The 20,992-nt window shown below is 43.4% G+C and overlaps 1 protein-coding gene across 1 annotated transcript in view; it reads left to right on the top strand.

Moving 5' to 3' along the window:
- CFAP74 (cilia and flagella associated protein 74) overlaps positions 1-20,379 on the top strand; it is a 121,980-nt gene extending 101,601 nt beyond the window's left edge. Inside the window, exons 33-38 of the mRNA XM_075279619.1 lie at positions 569-698; positions 7,422-7,576; positions 10,744-10,864; positions 11,658-11,785; positions 15,343-15,477; positions 20,220-20,379. Coding sequence (XP_075135720.1) covers positions 569-698; positions 7,422-7,576; positions 10,744-10,864; positions 11,658-11,785; positions 15,343-15,477; positions 20,220-20,318 — 768 coding nt within the window. The 3' untranslated portion in view covers positions 20,319-20,379. The remainder of the gene's footprint in view (positions 1-568; positions 699-7,421; positions 7,577-10,743; positions 10,865-11,657; positions 11,786-15,342; positions 15,478-20,219) is intronic.
- Positions 20,380-20,992: the final 613 nt, after the last annotated feature.

The raw sequence follows: 20,992 nt of genomic DNA, 5'->3' as shown, positions 1-20,992 counted from the left end.
GGGAACTCCGTCTTCATAAGTCATTCCAGCTCTGCTAAAGTCCATTGCTCTCATCCTATGATGGATCAGTGCAACGAACTTTATAATCAGGCCTTAGTTGATAACACATACTGTTTTGTGTACACAGCTCCTACGTAAAGTGTAAAGCCATGTGTCTCCGTGGTTAGGGATTACATACAAACCTGTGTAGTCTGCCCCTGCAGTTATGTGCTACCTCCTTCCATCTCACCTATCAGGGCTCCAATGTATTTCTTTCAGGCCACAAATTTCACCAGCATAAAGATTCCTCTGTTTCTCTTAGGTCGGGGGACAATCGTACACATCAGGGAGAGTGTTTGCCTACATAGGCAGTACGGAGACTTACAAGTCATTCCTGCTCCGCTAGGGATTCTGGGTAAAAAATATGCAAATCTATTCTCCAGGATGGAATTAGGAGAACAGAGTGCACTCTGTACACCACCCTATAGAGGGCAGCATCCTTAACATCATGAACGACTCAGTTTCTCTTATTCTATGATAGCATTTAGGATTGGTTAAGTGAGTTAACACACACGTATGTTTGTTACAGTTGCAAAACACATCCCCGGTGCCTGTGAATTATTCCATCAAACTAAGGAGTCTGTCTGTGACTCAATATGAAGAAATGCAAAGACTTCCAGCTTCTATTACTTCACAGAAACCATCAGCCAGTTGTGTCGGTAAGTAGCATTTCGTCGTAGCAGGCCACAGCACAAAAGCGATAGGGGAAAAACTGCGGTGGAAACACGTCATGGTTTTTCCTGCAGCGCTTTTCACAGTGCTTCTATTACACCTATAGGGTAACCTCTGGCATTTTCATAGGTATTATCAACATGTTTTGCGGTTTTGGAAATCGCAGCATGTCCGCCATGCATATTTTTATGCAATGTGTGTATATGATTCACTAGAATGCCATCCACTATGCAGGGACTGTAAAACACCGCGGGACACGTGGGGTTCCAGCAAAGGAGTTGTGTGGGTAATATTATTTTCAGGCAATGTACTCACTGCATCATAGTATACATTCTGGTCACCCATCGAGCCACAACTTACGTTCTCACAGCCGGAAGTCTTGTCTCTCTGTCACTCCAGACCTGGATCACATGACTGACCGCGCGTTACTCCTACACTTAATAGAGAGGGGCCTGTTATGTGACCGAGCATGGGATCGTCAACAAATGATGTAGAGACTTCCAACCTTTTGCAGCACTGTGCAGATGTAAGCCTTGGCGTGACAGGGGGCCAGGGTGTATATTACACACTTTCCTGATATGGTGTACTGCCAATAATATTATTCCCAACCTAACCCCTTTAAAGAGATCCTATCTTTCAAGCCTTTTTTTTCTAACTAACACGTTGGATTAGCCTTAGGAAAGTCTATTCTACTTCTACCTTTAGATGTCTTCTCCACGCTGCCGTTCCGTAGGAATCCTGGTTCTTGTCGGTATGTAAATGAGTTCTCTCACAGCACTGGGGGTGGGTCTCAGCCCTCAAACAGCACTGGGTGTAGCCCCAATGCCCGAAGAGAACTCTCTAGCGCCACCTCCATCTTCTTCTGGAACAAGGTCTTCACCGCATCTTCTTTTGGCGGTGTCTTCTAACTTCTAGGCCTCGAGCCTAGGGCAAGCCGACTGCGCATGCCCATAGGCTGCGAGAAAATGGCCACTTCCAATACTGTGTAAGCAACCATTTTTCTTTTGGCCGCGAGCTTGCGCAGTCGGCTTGCCCTAGGCCCGAGGTCTAGAAGTTAGAAGACACCGCCGGAAGAAGAAGCGGTGAAGACCTTGTTCCAGAAGAAGATGGAGGCGGCGCTGGAGATTTCTCTGGCAGCATTGGGGCCGCCCCAGTGCTGTTTGAGTGCTGGGTACCGCCCCCAGTGCTGCGAGAGATCTCATTTACATACCGACAAAAACCAGAATTTCAAGCGAACGGCGGCGCGGAGAAGACAACGAAAGGTAGGAGAAGAATAGCCTTTTTTAAGGCTATTCCGACGTGTTAGTTAGAAAAAAAAAGGGTTTGAAAGATAGGATTCCTTTAAGGAGATGTAAAAGAGATTGGCTGGACTATGATATTGGTGACCTGTCCTAGGCATGCATCTCGTCATAAATGAGGTGCACCTTCTAGCAGCATTAATAACACCATTCTTCATAAGTTTACCCCAGTGTTTATTGACACACCTATAGTCAATAATTAAAAGGGATATCCATTAGTTCAGGCATATGGACATCATAGGGTAGGCAGTGGCGTAACTACCGGAGTAACAGGGGTAACAATGTTTATGTTACCTTACCTCTTCCGGGCCTCCGATCATTATACCCGCAGGGGTAGCGGCTGTTGCCGGGCCTCCTAATGTCCCGGGCCCTGTGGCTACCCCTGCGGGTTTTGTTTTTTTTTTAATAGGCCGTTACCGGCTGGAGTTACGCCACATGGTAACGGGCCCTATTTACTTACTGGTCCTGGCAGGGGCCGGGATCAGTAAGTGACGCCACGGGCCCCACAAGCACTATCACTATACTTGGGGGTCTGAATATAATGATCGGAGGCCCGGGAGAGGTAAGGGAACATAACAAACACTGTTATAGTACATAGCTCTCCGCGCTCCGTACAGGCATCGGGCCTAGTTGTCTGACGTCCCTGACGTCATCATAGATTGCCGACACCACCGAGGTCTGCAGGGGACCCGGAGATAGGTAAGTAACAGTGTTTTTTTATATTTGTAGCCCCCGCTGGGTCTCCGATTATTATACTCTGGGGTCTGAAAAGACCCCAGAGTATAATAATTGTTCATGTGTGTCCACAGTGGGGCATAATAGTGTATACAGAAGTCACTATGGGGCATAATACTGTGTGCAGGGGCCACTATGGGGCATAATAGAGCGCACAGGAATGGGGGGGGGGGTTAGTTGGTCAAGGTCGTCGGTCAGAAGGGGCGGGGGCATGTCAAAAGTTCGCCACGGGGCCCCATCATTCCTAGTTATGCCACTGAGGGTAGGAGTGCTCACTCTGAAACTACCTCTATGAGCCTGAGTGCAGAGCTGCTAACAAGATGCCACTCTTGTTTTGGCAATCTCAATCTGTTCCTAGTATAGGATCAGCCATTCATCTGCAGGGAAACGTCTGGCCGCTGAAGGGCAAACGTCTGGCCGGCTGCTGCTTCACCCTTGCAACATGAACTAAGTGGCAGGAGCATGTTACTGCAGCAGGTGCTTTGTATTACATCCTGTTTAATCGTAGGAATGCCCAAAAGCAATCATTTGGATTTGGCAAAGAAGCTGCATGTAAGATTTCACCAATGTGCTCTGAGTTTAGCTACATTAATGATGTATGCCATTTGGCTATATGTCTGCCATTGACAACTACTAAATTTATTTTTTGTTTTGCTGATTTTTCAATACATATTGGGCTATGGAAACGCAATGCACACCAGCAAAATGTGTGCAAAAAATCTTATTATTTGGTGTAAATTCATTCTTTTGGGTGCATTCAGATGATGCAATTGAGTATGAAGCCACTTCTGTGCCCGTGCTATACACAGCAAGGGCCGGGATTGGTTGGCTTCATGCCCTGTATAGTCGCCAGGTGTCAGTACTACAACTTAGCTCTAGTATTCGTCGAATACCTCGCTTCCATAGGAATGCGTGTTAGCGGCCGGTAAAGATTCACTACGCTTAACCCCTTGGTGTTCGGCCGCTTACACGCTGTGGGGAGTCACTCAGATAGATGCTTGTAGCAGTGCAGGAAACAGGGACACAGACACTGGATTGCACACAAGTTCAGGCTTTATTCACATGTAACACATACCCTGCTTTTGCAAAGCCATAGGATAAACAAAACAAAATCCTTCTCGGCTGAGAAAACTAACTTAAACGTAAGGAAACTTTTCCCTGACTAAACAGGAGCCTGGCTACCAGTCTCCAACCTTGGCAATAACAACAGGTGGCACAGTACCTGCTTTGGAGGTCCGGTCTGGACAGTTCAGCTCTGTCAGTGTGGCGCCACCCTGCTAGTCTTCACACACAGACTGTTATTAGGGCCTGATTAGTCAGCTGACCTCCCTGGTGTGAGTCTTTACCAAACACCCTTTAGCTGCCTGGCTGGAATATACTTGTCTTCCCAGACTACACCCTTCACTCTCTCACAACACATTCCTATGGGAGCGAGGTATTTGACGAATAGTTTTGAATACTATTCACTCAACACTACTCAGTTCCTAATGGCATCAATCGTAGCTGAGCCGGAGTGACAGCAGCCAGATGCTATACAGGGATTGGAGCTTTCTGCTTGCAGACCTGTGTTCTGTATAGTACAGGCGATGGAAAATGAACGATAGGAAATGAATGATAGGCCTTAAAATCTGATATCCTGGACAATCGCTTTCAAATCCATATAAAAAATAAAGTTTTTTTTCAGGTGAAACTTTTATTGAATTTTTTAAGCCAAAGTCAGGAGTGGCATGAAATGGAATGAAAAATATAAATGTAAACTTTTAGACGTTAAATTCACTTCTGACTTTGGTTCAGAAAACATTATCGGATCTGCCTGTTTGTTCTCTGCAGACAGGACCCCAGGAGAACGACAAACAAAATAGCAAAAATATCCCTAAATAGCACCAAGAAGGAGTTATTGTAATTGAGCAACAAAATCTTCAACAAAAACTGTTGCATTTCCACAACATGGGGCCTTAGTCTTAGGGTGCATTCAGACTACGTAACGCCGGGCGTGTATGAGAGCCGTACACGCCGGCATTACGGCAGACTGCCGAACACTTCCCATTCACTTCAATGGGAGCGCTCGTAAACGCCGCTGTTACGAGCGCTCCCATTGAAGTGAATGGGAAGTGTTCGGCAGTCTGCCGTAATGCCGGCGTGTACGGCTCTCATACACGCCCGGCGTTACGTAGTCTGAATGCACCCTTAGGCTGGCTTTGCACTTTTTTAATAAAATTTGTAAGAGTTTTAGGATTGCAGTAATACTGAACACAGTTTACTATGTAGATTTCTGTTGTAAGGTAATGACCATTGCATCAAAACCTCTGGTTTACTGGCTTAATAAAACTGTACTACCTAGTTGAAACGCATAGTAAATTGTGCTGCTTACTACTGCAAATAAAAAAGCATGCAGGTCTTCATTTAAAAAAAGCACAGTGTAAACACAGGCTTAGGACATGGTCAGACATTGGGACGACCCCGTGCATCCAAAGCTCCACCCTCCCTGGCGCATGACTTTAACCACATTTACCCTTAGGCTATCTATATTCACAATATTGTACCAATTCTTGGTCATGTAGTATCAACTTTTCTTATGGACCCATTGACTTCAGAAGGTGAGTTAGGTTCATAAACACAGACCCATATACGCAATCTGTGAAAACAGAGAACATGTCCTATATTTAGTAAATAATCCCTTAGTCTTGATTGACTTGATATTTTGTAGGAGAATGGGGGAGGAAAACTCTTTGTTATAAATCATATCATGGAAAAAGAGGCCACATTTATCTGATATCAGGTGAAGCAATGGTTCACAGCAGGATGCAGACAGGCCCAAATGGTGAGGACGAGAGTTCCAGGGTTTTTTGAATCGGAACCTGAGGCGGAGGCCACCTCAGGTTCTGGTCCAAGATACAGGTAGCTGCGACTGGATGCGCACTCCGCTCCGGATTAGGCCCAAAGGAATGGGCCTAGTCGGGAGTGTCTGCAGGCGGATGTCGCGAGGTGAATCTGCCTGAGGAATGAGTATGTCGCTTCTTTTTCTGGGGGCCGGAACAAACGGCTCCCAGACAAAAAAGAACTGACCGGCTCCCATCGATTTCAATGGGAGCCATCTTTTTGGTCAGGATTTTGAGGCGGATATGTGCAAACCCCAGTATTACAGCACCTCATTTTCTCTCAACCAATATTTCAGGGCCTGCAGAGAATAAGTTAGTAGCTATGAGGTATTAGTAGCTATTTTTGCCAAAATATGGAGGCTTTCAACGTGCGTCAGTGGTCCTCATGTTTTTTTAGTCCCTATGCTAAAATAAAAATAATACACTGAAAGAGACATCATTATAAAACATGCCAGTGAGAGAGCAACCATATTTACCTGATGGCAGGTGGAGCAATGGTTCACAGCAGGATGCAGACAGGCCGACAAAGCACAGTGTAACTGCAGGCGTAAGGCATAACCAGGCAGTACAGTGACCACATGCATCCAAAACCCTGAAATCCTTGGTGTAAGACTTTGACCACAGTCTCTGGCTGTATTCATACAACTCTGCTGATTCTTGCTTGTTTAGTATCCATAGTTCATGGACCTTTGACTTAAGTAGATGAGTCTGGTCCATGAACACAGACCCATGTCCAACCCATGAAAGAATAGAGCATGTCCTACATTTATATATGGACACATTACATTTGAGAAACACTTGATTCTGTGAATAATCTCTTAGCCCTGCGTGGTTGGATCTTTTATACGATATTGGCATAGCACTTACATCTGGTTGGACCTGCCATAGGGATCTAGAGGGTAGAGAAAACTTTGACAACCTAGTCTTGGTCTGATCTGTTGTACATTATAGATATAATATTTTATTTTCTATATTTGTGTGACATTTCTTATTAGGTGAGCATGCTCCTTCCTAGATATAGAGCTTGTACAAAAGTATTGCATATCTCTGCTGTTTTTCCATTTTAGATTAATAAATAGATAGTAGATCAATAGTTAAGTGGATAGATAGATAGATAGATAGATAGATAGATAGATAGATAGATAGATAGATACTAGATAGAAAGATGGATAGATAGATAGATAGATAGATAGATAGATAGGAGATAGATAGATAGGAGATAGATAGATAGATAGATAGGAGATAGATAGATAGATAGATAGATAGATAGATAGATAGATAGATAGATAGATAGATAGACAGGAGATAGATAGATAGATAGATAGATAGGAGATAGATAGATACTAGATAGATAGATAGATAGATAGATAGATAGATAGATAGATAGATAGATAATAGATACTAGATAGATAGATAGATAGATAGATAGATAGATAGATAGATAATAGATACTAGATAGAAAGATAGATCGATAGATAGATAGATAGATAGATAGATAGATGGATGGATGGATAGATAGATAGATAGATAGATAGATAGATAGATAGATAGATAGATAGATAATAGATACTAGATAGATCGATAGATAGATACTAGATAGAAAGATGGATGGATGGATAGATAATAAATAGATAGATAGGAGATAGATAGATAGATAGATAGATAGATAGATAGATAGATAGGAGATAGATAGATAGGAGATAGATAGATAGATAGATAGATAGATAGATAGATAGATAGATAGATAAATAGATAGTAAATATTAATCCAGATTGTGTCTCATATTCTGCTATTGCAGGCCCACAGAATTACAATGGACGTAGCGTTTTCAGCATGACTCCTGTAGAGGGCGTCATCCAACCTGAAAAATCACAAGACTTCACAGTGTCGTTCACACCAGACCACGAGAGCCTGTTATACTCCGATATCCTCACGGTGGAGCTCTTCGGTAAGGTAAGAGAACTAAGCCATAAACATATCTGGGTCATTTTCATTTTTATTAGACAGATGTACATATATACTGAAACTACGTAGACAATACGCATACATCTATTATAGCCACATACACTTCATCAAGGGTGTCCCAGTTTTCATCTTTAGCCCTATATTATGTGAGACTGTTATTGTACCAACATGAAATTACCCATAAATACATAATGTCCCTGACACTGACCCAATTGCTGTTTAAGCAAACCTTGGACTTATTGTGCCGTCCTAATGAGTTTCAGGCCAGGATCTAGTCATTATCGGATCTGCCTGTTTGTTCTCTGCAGACAGGACCCCAGGAGAAAGACAAACAAAATATCAAAAATATCACTAAATAGCACCAAGAAGGAGTTATTGTAATGGAGTGAAACTTTCACAGTGTGAATGATGATATATGTAAGGGTGTGTTCACATGCGCATGGCGTCACGATCAGTTTCTCTCCTGTGCATCAGATGGATGGAAATCACTACCTGCAGTGTTTTTCCAAGTGGATCCTTTAAAATTCCTTTGCACCGAGTACTGCCTGAAGATGGATTCGGAAACACCCTGTGTTTTGTGGAGCAGCCCCCCCACAGTATAATGTTTCTTAATGCCCCCACTCACAGTATAATTAATGCTATCTCGTGCCCCCACCGCATTATGCCACATTACTGCCTCCTGGACACACTATAATGCCAAGTTAGTGGGCAAGTATTAACCTGCAGAAAAATGCCAGATGGAAGCCGTGCCATGAAAGGCAACATGTGTGACTTCAGGATGTCCTGCACATATCGCAGAGCTGTTAGGGTAAGTTCACATGGGTATTTTGATCAGGATTTTGAGGCCATATCCTCGTCAAAATCCTGACCAAAAAGACGGCTCCCATTGAAATCAATGGGAGCCGGTTAGTTCTTTCTTCCGGGAGCCATTTGTTCCTGCTCCCAGAAAAAGAAGTGACATGCTCATTCATTCAGGTGGAGTCGCCTCGCAATTCGGCCTGAAGACACTCTCTCCTCCCGACTAGGCCCATTCATTTGGGCCTAATCCAAGGCAGAGTGTGCGACTGGATGCCGGTGCAGTGCATCGGCATCCAGTCGCAGCTACCCGTATTTTGGACTGGAATCTGAGGCGGCCTCCACCTCAGGTTCCAGTCAAAAAAAACCATGTGAGCTTACCCTTAGTGTCCCTTGTGTCACTACTAGTGGTGACTGACTGTCATATGTGATGGCTCCTTAGGTCATCACACCAGCTGTTGGGCTTATGTAGCTCCACAGCAAATGCAGTATTGAAGCGCTCACCACAAGGCCTCTGTACTCAAATCTGACCATTGTTGAATCCCAAACAGTAATTGGATTTATCACTAAGGACAATATGGTTCCAGTCTAAAGCAGTTCAGGCTTCATGTTTCCAATACCACTACAAACTAAGGCAACAGTGGCTGGCTGTCAATGGCAGGACACATAATGGGCGCTGTGACACCAATTTTCCTTCTACCAATCTCCTGGATTGGTCTGGGCAGAGCCAGGGGTGTGTAATACAAGCACCTCCTGTGTCTGGATGGTGGACAAGGAAACTGTGGGAGCTGCATGTTGGCGGATCAAGTGATCCTGTGTAATGGTGGCCTCTCTGAGCCTGTTCAGCGTAAGCATACCCTAATTCAACCACTGCTCCCAACACCAGGTCAAAATGACTTAGATGTTGAGCATTGTTGAAGTGACCATCCTGCTTCTCTCAGTCCTAAGATTCACCACCTTTCAAAATGTTTTCAAGTGCATCCTAGAGTCATGTCTAGTAGTCAATGATCTCTCACCAAGAGATACCCTACCCAAAAGTAGCCTCTCAGATCCTTCTTAGGCTGGGTCTCTCACCAAGAGATACCCTACCCAAAAGTAGCCTCTCAGATCCTTCTTAGGCTGGGTCTCTCACCAAGAGATACCCTACCCAAAAGTAGCCTCTGAGATCCTTCTTAGGCTGAGTCCCCACGTTGTATAAACACAGCTTTTTATGTTATCCATGTGAAGTGCATTTGTGCCTTTTTTCTCCTTTTTAAAAAAGGCACAAGTCATAAATACAGCGTGAGAAGGATGTCCACATAGGCCAGGCCTCCTTTCTTCAACAAAAAGCCAAAGTAGCGATTTCCAAACCTCCTCTTCCATTAATATCAGCACAGAAACTTTATAGCATAGGATGGGGCCACACAGTGGCTCAGTGGTTAGCACTGCAGCCTTGCAGCGCTGGGTCCTGGTGTTCAAATCCCACCAAGGGCAAAAAACCATCTGCAAGGAGTTTGTATGTTCTCCCCGTGTTTGCATGGATTTCCATCCCATATTCCAAAAAAGACATACTGATAGGGAAAAATGTACATTGTGAGCTCTGTGTGGGGCTCGCAATCTACATAAAAAAGAAAAAAAAAAGAAACTTTATAGTATAGGTTTCCATGACCGAGGAGCTACATACAGGACTTAAAGAGGTCCTATCATTAGATACACTTTTTCTTCCTCAGTAACACGTAGGAATAGCCTTAAGAAAAGGCTATTCTTCTCCTACCTTTAGATGTCTTCTCCGTTCGGTAGAAATCCTTGTTTTCTTCGGTATGCAAATGAGTTCTTTCGCAGCACTGGGGGTGTCCCCAATGCTGCGAGAGAACTCTCCAGCGCCACATCCATCTTCATCTTCATCTCCCTGTATCTTCTTCCGCATACCCGACCCACAAGAAAATGGCCACTTACACCAGCTCACAGTGTAAACGGCCATTCTCTTGTGGCCCAAGCATGCGTAAGAAGACACGGAGAGGCCATTCCAGACGAAGATGGAGGCGGCACTGGAGAGTTCTCTCACAGCATTGGGGACGCCCCCTGTGCTGTTTGAGCGCTGGGACCGCCCCCAGTGCTGCAGAGAACTCATTTGCATACCGACGAAAACTGGGATTTCTACTGAACGGCGGCCCGGAGAAGACATCTAAAGGTAGGAGAAGAATAGCCTTTTTTAAGGCTATTCCTACATGTTATTGAGAAAAAAAGGGGTATCTAATGATAGGATCCCTTTAAATAGGTATAAAGCATAATGCCGCCACTAATCTCTGGGGTAATGGAAAGGAGGCTCAGTGGTACAGGGATGTTAGCAGTGTGTTTCATCCTGTTGTTTGTCTCCACAGCATATCGCTCACACCATCCATTTAAAGGGAGCATCAAGGAATCACATCATGTTTATTGAGGGAGGCGATGCTATGGATGTTCCCACTGAATCTCTCAGCATAGTCCCAGTAAATGAAGACGGTATGTTTCATTCTCCCTGTAAAGATACTTCTTATAAAAACCAATATACAATCATTGGAAAAGAACAAAATCCTAACTAATATTTAAACTTAGACCAGGACACTTTACACTTTACTTTGTGCCAAAATTGTGCCTTACTTGGCTTATGTTACAAGGTTATTCCCATTTTACACATTTCTGGCATATCAACAGGACTTACCTTCTAGCATAGACATGAATGAAGGAACCCGTGGCCATGAGACAGGGTCAGGGTACCCCAGTTCTCAAGATAGATGTGCCCTTAAGAAAGGCCATCAATAGAAAAAAATAAATAACCCCTTTAAGGATTTAGCAATCTGGAAATTTTTTAAGAACGTATTCATAAAATCATCCGTTCATGTTATTTTAATAACGGGAACAGTTTTGGCCACTTCCTTTTATCACATTGTACGAAACTCTGTGCCAGTCCCTGCATAATTCAGGCCTTTTATATGTTCTGCTCTATATATTTTAATTTCCCAGCTGTCTTGAGACTGGTGGCATAAGTCTAATATCCCCATTGACGTCAATAGCAATCTCTGCCAGACATCATCTCTGAAGTGACTGTGCGTGGGGCATATAGAAAACTCTGCTTTCTAACGTCATCTTTGTTTTCTTTGCAAACACACAGTGCTGGGAATATGTTATACTAACACGTAGTATATAGATTGTAGACCGAGCTGTAATGCACTGCTGCATACGTATAACATCATCGCTGTACAATTCACTAGTCCTAGCGTAACAATGACTTATTTAGCCATGTTTCTGTCTTAAGAATCGGATGAACCTGTGCGGACACTTCTTCTGACCCTTCAGTGTACCCAGACAGAGGATGAAATGAGGCCAGCTGTCAGAGCACTGTACATTGGAGCCATACGTACATTATTATCTGCTGCCAAAAAGGTAAACAAGTACATTGTTTGGGGAGCAAAGGAGTCAAGGAACATGTATCCAGTGTAACCAAGCAGCACACGGCCCTCGCATGAGACTCCTGTGATTTATTAATCCAGCGTACACCGTCACATATACCAGTTCCTATGATGCATAAGGCTTTGTTATTGACCGTTTACCGCCAAGGCCCAAATCTAATGTTGGAGTTTTGCATTTATTATTATTGCTACCATGACTATAATCAGACTTAATCATAGTAATTGGAAATCAATTGAGTTCCATATTTGCTCATACTGATGGTTGGTGAGACATTAGATCATCCATGTCCAGCTTCACTGGAATTATGTAGGAAAGGTCAGGATCATAAAACCCTTTCCTTCATTGTACGCAGGTTTTATAAGGCTACACTCACATGAGAGTGAATGTGATGCTTTTTTTTTTTTTTTTAATGGATATCACACGGAAGCATTAACTTCACTTAGTGAATGGGGTCTATTTACATAACCATTATTTTAACAGTCCATCAAAATATAGATCATGCCTTATTTTTCACGGATTCCACCATACACACTGAAATGTATGGGGAATCCGTGAAAATGAGTGCCCCTCGAGTGCAAGATGACCATGAAAAATGGATTGCACTTTCACCACTGCCACCTAGGTTACAAAGCCTCCCATTGATCTCACTGTGTTACGCGTGTAAGCCGACACCCATTGAAATCAATGGGATCTGTTTTGAAGCTCCGTGCTCTGACACGTGTATACGTGTCTAAATGAGCGGCGCGTTACTCCGTGAGAACAGAGCCTTTTAAGGCTCAGGCCCCATGTTGCGAGCTGCAACCAAAAAGTGATAGGAAACCCAAGGCGGAAACAAATCATGTTTTTTTTCCAGCTGTAGGGTCAGTAGGAAGCCGCATCATGGTGACTTCCATAGCTGTATACACAGTTCTCATTGTGCTGTGTATACAGTGATCAGGAAGGCAGGAACAGTAATAAACAGTCCCTGCCTTGTTTTTGGTTAGATCTGCTGTCACTGACAGCCAGCTACCTGCCCCTGCAACTACTAACACTGCAAAAACGTACAGGTAAGTCAGTGAGGAAGGAGGGGCAGCAAACATGCATGACCACCACTCCATGTAATCAGGGCTGACGGATCCCGTTCTTTTATGATTGGTGGAAGTTCTCATGATCACACGTATTACCTATCCTGTGTATAGAGGAGTTTAAGTCTTGGGCAGTCTATGTAGGTTAGTGTTTAGGATACTGTGCAAGGATATTGTGTTATCCAATTTAGTTTACTTTATTTTTAAAATATGCAAAATGGCTCCTCAGTAGACTGAATTTTTTAGCTTTCGTACTTAAAGGGGTTGTCCCATCTCAAGGATCCTATCTATACTGGTAGCTTATGTAAATTGAAGCATTTTTCTAAATATATTGCTCTAGAAAATCTTGCTCTGTTTGCCTGCTATGTGACCTTGTTCCTCCCATTGTGTACCTGGGAGATAGGACAGGTGATGTCACTTACTCAGCCGGCAGGGCAATCCATTCAGATAATTGCACTTTTCTGATAAAGTGCGGTCTGTTACAGTCCTATGAAAAAGTTTGGGCACCCCTATTAATCTTAATCATTTTTAGTTCTAAATATTTTGGTGTTTGCAACAGCCATTTCAGTTTGATATATCTAATAACTGATGGACACAGTAATATTTCAGGATTGAAATGAGGTTTATTGTACTAACAGAAAATGCGCAATATGCATTAAACCAAAATTTGACCGGTGCAAAAGTATGGGCACCCTTATCATTTTATTGATTTGAATACTCCTAACTACTTTTTACTGACTTACTGAAGCACAAAATTGGTTTTGTAACCTCAGTGAGCTTTGAACTTCATAGCCAGATGTATCCAATCATGAGAAAAGGTATTTAAGGTGGCCAATTGCAAGTTGTTCTACTATTTGAATCTCCTCTGAAGAGTGGCATCATGGGCTACTCAAAACAACTCTCAAATGATCTGAAAACAAAGATTGTTAAACATAGTTGTTCAGCGGAAGGATACAAAAAGCTGTCTCAGAGATTTAACCTGTCAGTTTCCACTGTGAGGAACATAGTAAGGAAATGGAAGACCACAGGGACAGTTCTTGTTAAGCCCAGAAGTGGCAGGCCAAGAAAAATATCAGAAAGGCAGAGAAGAAGAATGGTGAGAACAGTCAAGGACAATCCACAGACCACCTCCAAAGAGCTGCAGCATCATCTTGCTGCAGATGGTGTCACTGTGCATCGGTCAACTATACAGCGCACTTTGCACAAATAGAAGCTGTATGGGAGAGTGATGAGAAAGAAGCCGTTTCTGCACGTACGCCACAAATAGAGTTGCCTGAGGTATGAAAAAGCACATTTGGACAAGGCAGCTTCGTTTTGGAAACAAAAATTGAGTTGTTTGGTTATAAAAAAAAGGCGTTATGCATGGCGTCCAAAAAGAAACAGCATTCCAAGAAAAACACATGCTACCCACTGTAAAATTTGGTGGAGGTTCCATCATGCTTTGGGGCTGTGTGGCCAATGCCGGCATCGGGAATCTTGTTAAAGTTGAGGGTCGCATGGATTCCACTCAGTATCAGCAGATTCTTGAGAATAATGTTCAAGAATCAGTGACGAAGTTGAAGTTACGCCGGGGATGGATATTTCAGCAAGACAATGATCCAAAACACCGCTCCAAATCAACTCAGGCATTCATGCAGAGGAACAATTACAATGTTCTGGAATGGCCATCCCAGTCCCCAGACCTGAATATCATTGAACATCTGTGGGATGATTTGAAGCGGGCTGTCCATGCTCGGCGACCATCTAACTTAACTGAACTTGAATTGTTTGTCCAAAATACCTTTATCCAGGATCCAGGAACTGATTAAAAGCTACAGGAAGCGACTAGAGGCTGTTATCTTTGCAAAAGGAGGATGTACTAAATATTAATGTCACTTTTCTGTTGAGGTGCCCATACTTTTGCACCGGTCAAATTTTGGTTTAATGCATATTGCGCATTTTCTGTTAGTACAATAAACCTCATTTCAATCCTGAAATATTACTGTGTCCATCAGTTATTAGATATATCAAACTGAAATGGCTGTTGCAAATACCAAAATATTTAGAACTAAAAATGATTAAGATTAATAGGGGTGCCCAAACTTTTTCATAGGACTGTATCTCTCTAAGTAAACACACAGCTAACACTGAGTCCATTCTGTACAAGAATCTGCAGATTATCTGACCTGCAGAAGTGTTCTGTATCCCTTTCAGCAGGAGGGAGGGGGAGGGAGAGAAATAGAGGAAGTGATAAGCAGACACTGCACGCAGCCTGGCTGAAAGCTGACATGGGAGAACCCCTTTAAAATATTTTTTCACGGACATGAAGAAAGAGTAGCATATTTTTTCTTCAATGTGAATTCTTGCACATACATTATAAACACGGCTCAGCTCTATAAAGTCTGCCTGTATGATAAGGATGACGCCTTAATGCACAGTACTATATACCTGCAGTTACCTTTTAATACCATATTTTTCTGTTTTCAGAACGTAGAGTTTGTCTGGGACAACACACAGCTCTTACAACAGAAAGGATTCACCATAGAACCAGTGAAGGCTGTGGTTGATGCCGGACAGCGGAAAACCGTATCTATTACTTGGATACCCCCGGCTGGATATGATGTATGTAAAGTCTGAAAGGAAGTTAGGTCATACCCAGAAAATAAGATATGTCAGTTGTGTACAGTGGCCATAAGTTACCTCGAGGTCCTCTGCACATGGCATTCCCATAAAGGACCATGTGTGTTTTACAGAGTTAGGAATTTCCATTTACACAGTTGCATACAAGCTTTCTCTCTGGTGCTTTTGGGGCAATTTTCTTCATTCCCCTCCTACCTTCCCTTTCATGATCAAAGGTATTTCAGCCTTAGGGTCAGTTCACACAGAGTTTTTTAGCAGCAGATTTTGACGTGGAATCCGCCTCAAAATCCGCTGCCAAAACCGGCTCCCATTGACTTCAGTGGGAGCTGCTCACTTCGGGTAAGTTCACACGGGGATTTTTGGTCAGGATTTTGAGGCCGTATCTGCCTCAAAATCCTGACCAAAAAGACATCTCCCATTGAAATCAATGGGAGCCGCTCAGGTGTTTTTTCTGGGAAAAAGAAGCGAGATGCTCCTTTTTCAGGCTGTTTCGCCTAGAGATTCAGCCTGAAGACACTCCCGACTAGGCCCATTCATTGGACCTAATCCGGAGTGGAGCGCGCGACTGGATGACTGGAGGTTGCCTCAGGTTCTGGTCCAAAAAACCCCATGTGAACTTACCCTTCTTTTTTCCGCTAGCTAGTAGATGGGGTCACACTCCTCTCAGTACGCTCCTGTGGTTCCTGTAGTTCTACGGAGAACTACAGGAGCGTACTGCGCATGTGCGCAAGAGCGGAGTGTGACCCCAGCCGGAAGAAAATGCGGTTGCTGTTGAAGATGGAGGCGTCGATGGAGAGAGGTCTCTGGCAGCAGTAGGGATGCCCCCATCGCCGTTTGAGCGCTGGGGCCCGCCCCCATTGCTGCGAAAGAACTCATTTGCATACTGGTTAAAACCGGTATTTCTAATGAACGGCGCCGCGGAGACCACATCTAAAGGTAAGAGACGAATAGTCTTTCTATATTTTTTCTCAGACCCATAGACTTGTATTGATGTGATGCATCTGCATTAGTGAAAAAAATACGTGGTCTGTGGAAAAAATGGATACACACGCTCTACCTGCAACTTGGATCTCCCACTGATCATGAATTAATCCCTTGGGGATCTGTTTTGAGCGCTCACACTCTGACACGTGTCTACGTGTCTGAATGCGCGGTGCGTTACTCGGAGCCTTACGGAGCCTTATCCTATCAATAAGGGATAACTCCAAAAGTTGGCAAACCCCTTTAGGCTAAGGCACCACGGGCTGGAAACGCAGCGCTAAAGTGCTGCAGGAACAACCGCAATGTGAACGCATAGCAGTTCTTCCCCCAAACACTTTTGAACAGAAAGTTCACAGAGTTTTCCTCCGTGGACTTTCTGTTACAATTATATCTACGGGAAGATAGATATACGGGATAGATATAATTGACATGCTGCAATTTTCAAAACCGCAACGTGTCCGCACTGCAATTTGTTCCCGCAAAGTGGAGATGGGATTCGCATGAATCCCATCCACTTTGTAAGTACTGTAAAACGTAAATCACGGCTAAGGCCCCACATTTCGGGACGCAACGCTGCAGGAATAACTGTGGTGGAAACGCGTTGCGGTTTTTCCTGCAGCGGACTTTCTGCCTCTATTATACCTATAGGGAAACCACCAGCATTTCCGTAGATATAATTGACATGCTGCAATCTCCAAAAACGCTGCGGTTTTGGAAATCGCAGCATTCCTGCTTTGCAGATTTTTCTGCAATGTGTGGATGGGATTCACTAATATGTATCCTATTATAGCTTATGAAATTGGGCAGAAAAAAAAAAAGAGAAGCCCTTGCGCCATCAATATTCCAGATATCAAAGCTTTGGTCCATTGTTACGCTTTTGGCAACACAGCGTACCCCTAATCTGTAACACAATGCACTGCAAGATCCCTTCAGCCCCCGGGCAGTATTCTAGATGAAAGGCAACTGTTTAACATTTGGAATTATTCATTGAAACGGATGCATTATATATCACACACCTTCTTAGTGAATAACAATCTGATCATTTATCAGTAGAAGGCCATACTTTTAGGCGCATATTCAGACTCCTTGCTTGTAGTCATCTAAGTATTGATTTTATATCACTCCTATTAAAATGCCTGGTATAAAGTGATATAACAAATCACCATAGGATCAATAGAGCTCCATTAAACAGCTTGTGGCATCAAATCTCACTACAGAAGACGTGTTGTGCTGTTTCTATAATGCCCAGCAGGGGGTGTGTTATTTATTATAGGACTAGGAAATGAATATTAGTTTGTAAATGCTTTTAATACACATTGATACAGTATAAATGACCAAGAACCAGCTCTGGATGTTTATAGGGTATATTCACACTTGGCAGATTTTTTTGCAGACGTTTCTGCTATTGTCCTTCTCACCTGAATGGAGCTTGTAGAAGTCCATGCATTTTGGAGACACGAACCAATTTTGAGATACGGAATTAATTTTCAGGCATACAAATTTCTGCAGCAATGCTGCCATGTGTGAATATAACCTTAGGTTAGGTTTCCTATGGATGGTATTCATTATAGAAATCTGTTGCTGTTTCTAATGGCACTGGCATGTTATCTCCCTTCCAGATTTCATCCTTGAAAATGTTACTAAAATTAAAAGGATCCTATCATTAAAATTCATTTTTTTTCTGCCTAACACGTAGGAATAGCCTTAAGAAAGGCAATTCTTCTCCTGCCTTTAGATGTCTTCTCCGCTCCGATGTTCAGTAGAAATCCTGGTTTTCTTCAGTATGGAAATCAGTTCTCTCGCAGCACTAGGGGTGGGCCCCAGCACTCAAACAGCACTGAGGGCGTCCCCAATGCTACAAGAGAACTCTACAGCGCTGCCTCCATCTTCTTCAGGAACAGCCTCTCCCCACGTCTTCTTCCGGTGGGGAGGTTTGGGGGGTCAACCTTCTACGCATGCACAGTCAGCTCTGCCATCGGGCCTTGGGCAGAGCCGAATGCACATGCGCGCGGCCATATTTTTGTGGCCGCTTACGCGAGCATGCAGGCCCGATTGCAGAGCCGACTGCACATGCGTAGAAGTTTGACCCCACCCAGCGTCAGAAGAAGATGCGTGAAGAGGCCGTTCCAGAAGAAGATGGAGGCGGTACTGGAGAGTTTTCTCGCAGCATTGGGGACGCCCTCAGTGCTGCGAGAGAACTCATTTGCATACTGAAGAAAACCAGGATTTCTACCAAACAGCAGCCCGGAGAAGACATCTAAAGGTAGGAGAAGAATAGCCTTTCTTAAGGCTATTCCTACGTGTTAGTCAGAAAAAAAAAAAAACATTTTAATGATAGGATCCCTTTAAATGATAAGGGTATGTCTGTCTGTCTTAAAATGTCTGTCCAGACTATAAGTTTGTATGCCAGGTGAAGTCCTCCTTGATGGAAAAAGTAAAACTTGCTCCAGCACCATCTTTCGGAAGGTTGCTTGCTTTTTCCAGGAACCCAGCCCAGCCAGAATAACTCCTCCAAAAGGAAGAGACACCTGCCGACAGCTGTTTTGGGGCTATTGCCTTTCATCAGCGAGAAATAGGGTACTGGCTGCCTTGGTGAGAGATCACAAGAGTGGGTTTGAAGGGACATTAAATCTCTTTAAGAGCAAGCTTCAGCTAAAAAATACTGCAGTAAAGACCGCGGTGGAAATGCGTTGTGTTTGTTAGAAAGTCTGCAGAGGTCTTCCCTGGGCTAAAGGGTTATCTGTGCACTTTAGATTAATTTACCTGCTTTGGGGGGGAGGGGGCTCTTGATGATGGATCCAGTGGATCCAGGATGGTTCCTACCCCCAGGTCACCTGATTGGAAACTGCATTCTGACCCCCAGCTTGCTCCGCCCCTTTCCTCCTCCCCTGATCTCACAGATAATTTACCTGTGCTATGGGGACTGGCTGACCTGTGAGATCAGGGAAGGAAAGAGGGAGGATCGCCGATACCAATCACGTGACCTGGGTGTCAGAGACCTCCAGATCTATCATCAAAAGTCCACCAGATCAGGAAAGTTAATGTATAGTCCCCGGACATCCCCTCTAAAGAGATTGCTATGATATGAAAGCTCATTCATATTATTGGAACTGCTGCAGAAATTTCTTCAATAAAATCTCCAGCGTGTGAAAGCGCTCAAAGGCTACGGCCAAATGTTGCAGAAACTTGTTTTACAGTACCAGCAAAGTGAATGAGATTGTGTTTAATCTCATCCAAACATTGCAAAAAAAAACTTAAAACAAGGGGTGGCGAAAGCAACAATGAAAAACAGCAAAAAAAAACCATTAGTGTTTTTGCTGTGTTTTCTTCCCACTGTGTTTCCGCGGTGTTTTTTAGCTGTGTTTTGCTAGGTGTGACCTGATCCTAAGGCAGCAGTGTCCCCGTGGCTTTATACTATGGAGCCATTGGCATGCAGCTTACAATGCTCCATACGGTGCTATATTTTGGGGTCTGTCTACCCTAAATGCAATACAGAATACTTCTATACATAGGCCACAATTACTTTATGCAGGATTTATAAATAAATCTGTTTGAAAAATCCTCCAAATATCATTAAATTATGATAAATCAGACCCAAAAAGAGAGACCCGCGGGTCCCATAGAGGTCTGTGGGTGCCATATTACTGCTTGTACAGAGCTGTGGCCATGTGTATGAGCTCATACTGTAATACTGCACTGCCTGCCATAATAACCTTTTTCCTGCATTTTGTATCGTTTTACAGCCCAGTCACCCCGCCACGACAACAGCAAAACTGACATTGAAAGGCGATATCACGGAAACGTACCAGGTTATCTTCACAACACAAGTCGTGTCATTATGAGACCAGGAAACCCTAGCGCCAAGACATGCTGATCTGTGGTACTCGAACTGCTGTTTATTAATACATGGAAAACTCCTGTGTAACACAACGCCTGGAAAAATAAAGCAGCGTTTGTTTTAGCAATAGGATTACACTCGTTCCTGCTCCACCCAGCCCCTCTTCTAAAATAGTAGTGACAGCCAATGAGCAGGGCCTGCCTGAATGGAGACCTGTATACGCCTCCTATAGTCTGTAGAGTAGACTTCTAAGATCCTCATATTTCATGTATACAATGTACATGTGGATGGTTTTCGTGTTTTTATACAACACTCCACATGTTTTGTGACTCTTGACATTCTGTATATCTGTATTTTTGGCAACTATATGCTAGGAATTACCATAATAGGACATTATTATAAAAGGTGCAAAGCGGTTCCTTTTATCCCTGGACCACCATCACAATCTTTGGACCACCTATCAGTGGAAAATGCTGTGTCTATTTACATAGACCTCTATGTACATGGAATGGATGGATACACGTGTTCCTCCATGTATTAAAGTAAACTAGGATATACCATGAAGGTGGAGGCCAGACGTTGCAGAAAAGCTGAAGGTTTTATTTTCATTTATGTAATAGAAACCAACCATGGGGAAATACAGCACCCCAATAAAAGCAAAATCAAAACAATACTATT

Source organism: Leptodactylus fuscus, chromosome 6, assembly GCF_031893055.1.
Source record: "Leptodactylus fuscus isolate aLepFus1 chromosome 6, aLepFus1.hap2, whole genome shotgun sequence".
Taxonomy (NCBI): domain Eukaryota; kingdom Metazoa; phylum Chordata; class Amphibia; order Anura; family Leptodactylidae; genus Leptodactylus; species Leptodactylus fuscus.
This window is presented reverse-complemented; position numbering and strand designations above follow the sequence as displayed.